This window comes from Protopterus annectens, chromosome 7.part0 (assembly GCF_019279795.1).
Source record: "Protopterus annectens isolate FY-2018-M chromosome 7.part0, PAN1.0, whole genome shotgun sequence".
Lineage (NCBI taxonomy): Eukaryota > Metazoa > Chordata > Ceratodontiformes > Protopteridae > Protopterus > Protopterus annectens.
In genome coordinates, this window is record NC_056739.1 from 1,610,653,494 (window position 1) to 1,610,660,096 (window position 6,603).

The window sequence follows — 6,603 nt, forward strand, 5'->3', positions numbered from 1 at the left end:
TGGCTACTGGCTAAGCTCTTGCCTCCCCCATATTTCCTTTTTTAGCAGTATATCAAGAACAAGATTTCCAATGTAAAAACTCCTTCTAAAAACAACATTAATGTTATGCTGCTAAATACTAGAAGTCTCAACACAAAACTGCACTCACTGGAAGCTGTCCTTACCTTGAAAAACACAGACATCTGTGCAGTCATGGAAACCTGGTTCAAGGCTGTTGACAGCACCTCAGCCATACTGGCTTACACCTCCTTCCACATGTTTAGACCTCAAACTGAAGGTGTGAAAACTAAAGGAGGTGGTGTAGGAATATTCTTTAAAGATAAATACACCTCCAGATTCGTTAAACAGTATGACTGCCTAGAGACACTTCCGGTGCAATTAACTGTTGGTATATTCAAGTCATTGCCAGCTATAGGACTCACACTCTGCCTATCTGGATCTACTTGAGTCCATCAAGATACATCTGAACACCATGGTTTTGGGTGACTTTAACTTCCCGTCCATTGACTGGGTAAATTATTCATGCTCAAACTCACTTGCCCAAAGGTTCCTCGACTTTGTTAACTCCAATGTCTTGGACCAGCTGGTTGACACCCCCACAAGGGGTGCCAACATCCTGGATCTGGTGCTTACCAAAGGTCTTTCCTGGTGAGATCTGACCACAAATCAGTCTCATTTGAAGTAACTAACACACCTGATCCCCCCAGCAGCAACTAAACCAAAACACTTCTCCAAAGCAGATTATAACCTCTTACTGGATGGTATAAATAGCCTCACTGCACCTCCTCCCTCAGATGGAACTGACAACTATTCCGAGCTTGACACCAAAGCTTTATACAAACACCTGTATAACTACATTGACTTGGCCATACCTGATAGGACCAAAACAAGCTCCTCAAGGAAGAGTAAACCTGCCTGGTGGACAACTGCCATTAACAGGCTTTACAATAAGAGGAAGAAATTGATGTCTAAGAATAAGAGGAAGCAAGCTCTTCTAAACTGGAAACACTCCATCCATAGCTTAAACAAGCAAATAAGACTTCTTGTGAAATCCTCCAAGGCAAACTACGAGTCCAAATTAGCTTCAACAAAGGACAACCACAAGGCATTCTATAGTCACATCCGTACCTAACAGGAATGGCCCAGATTTGTGCAGAACTGGTAATTAAGGATACCACATATACTGAGCCTGCTGACATAGCTAACCTGTTGGCTGATAAGTTCTGTGAAAACTTCACTCCCCTGTCCGCATCACATGTACCCCATGACATCAATACCACCTGTTCACTACCTTGTATCTCTAAAGAACAGGTTGTAAATGCCCTCTCTAAAGCCACAAACACAGTATCTATGGGACCTGATAACACTCCAGGCTGTGTCCTACATGGGCTCCGACATGAATTAGCAACACCATCTGGCACTCTTTTCAATCACAGTCTAAGCACTGACTTTGTATCAGCTGAATGGAAAACAGTCACCGTTTTTCCCTTGCACAAAGGTGGTGCTTACACTGACCCCAGGAACTACAAACCTATTAGTCTGACTAGCCTTATCTGCAAATGAATAAATAAATAATGGTGCAAGCAACAAACAGGCTGTATAAATAAACTTTAATAAAATATTAAGAGCTTTTGGGTCAAGCTCTTCTTCAGATAAACATACAAACTTCAAAAACAATATTTATACACCATTTTAAAATCAATTAACCAACCAGCTGTCAGTATTTTACCTGTCACTTTTTAAGGGCTGGTTTTAAAAGTATAATATTGTTTATACCTGGTATCCCATTATATTATATTATATTATAAGTAATCAAAATTATTTTATACATCCTGTAACAAAAAAGAGGTATGAATTAAATTTATATGCACACTGCCATACAAGTAGCCTTGTTTATTTAGCTCAATGTAAAATGTGTCAATGTTTTACATAGGCAAGACCAATTGTAAGTTAAAGGATAGAATATTGAAATATCTATCAGCGATACCCTTAAAAAATGTACATAATGCATTATATCAACATATTGAGCAGTATCCTGATCATGCATTTTCATTTATGGCTGTACAGATGGTAAAAATGAGCACTGGAGGGGGAGATGTGGTGAATCAAACTTAATTTAACGAAATGAAATGTATCATAGAATTGGGTGCTGATCAGATATCATGTTTAAATGGTATTATACCTTTAAAACCAGCCCTTAAAAAAGTGGCGGGTAAAATACTGACAGCTGGTTGGTTGTTTGATTTTAAAATGGTGCATAAATATTGTTTTTGAAATTTGTATGTTTATCTGAAGAAGGGCTTTACCCAAAAGTGCTTATGTTTTATTAAAGTTGATTTATATGGCCTGTTGGTTGCTTGCACCATTATTTATTTATTCATTTGTATTCTTACGTTGTATGAAAGCAGTGACCTTAAGTGGAAAGGTATCTATTGTTTTTGGAGCCTTATCTGCAAGTCCATGGAGTGAATCATCATGGACCTTATCAACAAAGATATAGGTAGTCTCCAAACACTTAACCCTACTCAGTTTGGATTTGTCAAATGGAGATCATACCTGTTAAACCTGGTGGACTTCTTCGAGACAGTCACCAAGGCCCTGGATGAGGGAAAAAATGTGCAAACAGCCTACCTGGACTTAGCCAAGACAATTGACACTATCCCCCACTCAGGCATCATTGACAAACTCACCCAAGGCATTAACCCTTATATCGTTAGATGGGTCACTACATGGCTCACTGATAAAACTCATATAGTCAAAATAAGGAAATCCATCTCCAGCAGCCGACCTGCAACCAGTGGTGTTCCACAGGGATCAGTCCTGGGAAATCTACTGTTTGGAATCTATTTCTCTGAAGTGCAAGCAAAAATTAAACATCTGTCGCTGACAAATTTTGCTGATGACTGCAAATTGGGAGCGGTCTCAGAATTTCAAAATGATGTCAACATCCTGCAAGAGGGTCTTATACAAACAAATGCTTGCTGCCACAGTCTTAAACTCAATGCAAAAAAAATGTATTATCATTCTTTTCAGTAAAAGCAATGTTCCTGCTAACTACCACATCAATAGCAACACCTTAAGTACACACTCAGTGGTGAGAGACCTGGGCACACAGGTTGACAGCAACCTTACCTTTGACCACCATGTCTCCACAGTGATAAGAAGGGCATTCTATATTGCTCATCTCATAAGTAAGGGCATTGCCTTCAGAAAGAAAGAAGTTATTACCTCCCTATACTCTTACATCATCAGGCCAATAATTGAGCCAATGCCCCTTTTTTGTATGTACCTTTCTAAGTACATGCAGCAATTGGAGAAACATAAATGTTCTTCACAAGGAAAATTCAAGGTCTCCACCATCTATCCTATGGGGGTCATCTGAAATCACTGTCACTTTTTGTGTGTCATACAGACTACTCAGAGGTGATCTCTTGCCTTGCATATAAGGAAATCTCTGACCCTGTATTATTAGATATGCTTCACATCCAAAAGTCAAATGATACATTGGTTACTCAATCTAAAGATCTTAACCTGGTTTGTGACATTAATAAAACCTGCTGCAGGGGCCGATTTACCTCCCAGAGGTTACCACACCTTTAAAACAGACTTCCATGTCATGTCAAAAAGAGCACCTCATTGGCCTTCTTCAAAAGCAATCTGGATGACTGGATGGGTGACTGTAAATTCACCCCAGGGGTTCCACCTGTATCCCTCTTGGACAGGGACAGTAGTTGCTGATCGTGGATATAAGGGCAAAATCTTGGCTAGGTTTGTAAAGGCCCTAGGGCCATTAGCCAAGCAATTTCCTATGATCCTATAATCCTATGATCCAGTGTCAAAGACCTATGGCTGACCAGTTCACTGCTGATTGCAAACTGGGAAAAGGCATTCAATCCCTTCAAAATGAGAACTTCAGGAAGGTCTAATACAGACAAACACTTAGTGCCAAAGTCATGGCTTAAAACTCAGTACCACAAAATGCATTATAGTACCTTTTGGGAAGTCTATCACCATGGGTAACTATGTCATCCATAAAACACCCTTAAAAGTTGATTCACCAGTCAAGGGTCTGTGAACTCATATAGACAGTAGCCAAGCCTTCAACCAACATGGGTCCAAGGTAGTAAGAAAATTCTTCTAAGTTTCTCAACTTATATGCAAGGGCATGGCATTTAAGTCCAGAGAGGTCATCATACCACTGTAGTCATCCCTCATCAGACCCATCATAGAGTAATGCCTCCCTTCAGTGTGTACTTGACTAGACATATGTAGAAAATGGAATGTCCATAAAGGATTCTTACAAAAGAATACAAGGAGTAAACACAGTGTCCTACTCTGATTGCTTCAAATCCCTGTCTCTTTACTTGGTATCTTACAAACTTCTGAGAGGTATTCTTTTCCTGGCATACAAGTCATCGATGGACTCTGTTTTGATTAACCTTTTGCACACAAAAAAAAAAATCATCAGAACTACTAGATTAAAAGGCCTAAATTTTACTTGAGACATAAATTGAATATATTAAAGAGACAGTTATGTTTAGCAGAATTCCCTGTCCCTGTCTAACCACAAGTTAGACTGTTGTTATTGTTGTGTCTCTCGGCTTTTCCCGGTTAGGGGTCACCACAGCGGAACTCCGGTCTGCTAATGATTTGCAGTAGATTTTTACGTGCCGAGTTGCCGGCCCTGACGCACAACCTTCAACGAAGGTACGCCCCATTCACACATGTCTCCACACAGAAGATGCTCTAGCTGAGAATCAAACAGGACAACGTCTTACTGTGAGGCGACAACGCTACCGCAGCACCACCACCGCTAATGGATGGGTATTCAGTAATTCACCCTTGATCTTGTTTCTATGTCTCAGAGGGACAGAGACAGTCAGTAAATCAACAAGTATATAAATCAAATTTGTGGGTCACATTTGGGTTGCACTGTTGGACAGGTAGGCTTATAAGGGCCCGAGTGGCTGTTAGCTTAATATACACCTATGAAGCTATAAGGAATAGCCATAACAACATCCCTATGTCCAACAGACAGACTAATCACATATTTACAGTAATGCTTACACTGTATGTAATGCGACTTATGCTCATTTCAATGTGAAGTAATAAAACCATGTCCAAAGGAAAGCTAAAGGGTAAGTACCTACTGATGTAGACTCTCCAAGTGCCCTCCCTAAGTTGAGATAACACACGCAAACACACAGCAGCACATATTTTCATATATATATATATATATATCTATATATACATATATATATATATATATATATATATCTATATATATCTATCTATATATATATCTATATATATATATATATATATCTATATATATATATATATATATATATATATATATATACATATATATATATATATCTATATATATCTATATATATATATATATATATCTATATATATATATATATTATATATATATATATATATATCTATATATAAATATTTTACATTTGTTGAGCGGGATAGTCCGACTGGATGTATGTCCATTTTCAGTGGAGGCCCAGGGAGAAAAGCTCCACATTAAGAAAATGTACAAGACAGATGACCATATACAATACAGATAATGTCAGACAGATAAAACATTTCAAACACAGGAACATTTATATAGTACTGTTACAGTAACATACCAACATACCCGACTAAATAAGTTAAACATTTGAGTAAAAGGATTAATAAAACATTTTTTATATTATTATATATAATTTTAATATATATATATATATATATATATATATATATATATATATATATATATAAATTCATGCAGTGGGGGGCCATATTGTTCATGACCTGAAAGAGTACTGAGATATTGTATCTTTGTATGATGGGCACATAACTAGTAGAAAGAAACTCGCAGTTTTGCTGTTACTTTGATTTTTGGAAGTTGTGACTGATATGCTAATCCACCATGGCAATGTGGTCACGTGCTGCAGTGCTAAAACTTTACTGTTCTTTACTGTGTGAGGGGCATCAACTTAAGTACACTGACCATGAGTTTTACCTCTCCTTTGTCCAGTGGAAGTTCCATAAAAACAAAGATCTGATTCGACCTGAAGACAAGGAAAGACAACTGGAAAAAGGGATGTTCTTTTTTCAGAATAAGTTGGGAGGCCTTGTATAAAACAAGAGTTATGCCTTTTGAAAAATAAAGCCAGGTAAGGAGAGAGAGAGAGAGAGAAGGCTGGAGTGTGCAAAATCTTAAGTGACATTTTTGAAAAGCAATCAACACTGTTGTCATTGGTTCAGCATATAAGGAGGTCTACAATGGCTGATGTTGGTGACAAGAATGGAGGAAAAGATGACAATGGCATTGGCACTGTCATCAATTTTGTTCTGTCCAATGCGAAACTAGTACTTGGGGAGCTGCCATGCTTGGCAGTGCTACTCTTGCTGTTAAACAAGATCACTACTTGACTGTCCTACCTAATTCAGCCCGCTCCCAGGAAAGGCTTGAAATGCTAAGGACTGCTGCGTGTAATTTCTATAGCCTCCTGCAGTCTAAATCTTTCTAAACAAAAATTTAAACTCAAACAGAGGAACAAGGATCACTACTCAACTGTCCTACCTAATTCAGCATGCCCC

At 38.2% G+C, this 6,603-nt stretch overlaps 1 protein-coding gene across 1 annotated transcript; it reads left to right on the forward strand.

The window, feature by feature from the left end:
- Nucleotides 1-5,929: 5,929 nt before the first annotated feature.
- Nucleotides 5,930-6,142, forward strand: LOC122805868 (MIEF1 upstream open reading frame protein-like). The gene has a single exon (XM_044076119.1). It carries the CDS (start codon nucleotides 5,930-5,932, stop codon nucleotides 6,140-6,142), a length of 213 nt encoding a protein of 70 aa, XP_043932054.1.
- Nucleotides 6,143-6,603: the final 461 nt, after the last annotated feature.

Bases quoted from the DNA above. Each gene is read 5' to 3' on its own strand.
- LOC122805868 (XM_044076119.1), top strand. From the start codon at position 5,930: ATGGCAATGTGGTCACGTGCTGCAGTGCTAAAACTTTACTGTTCTTTA.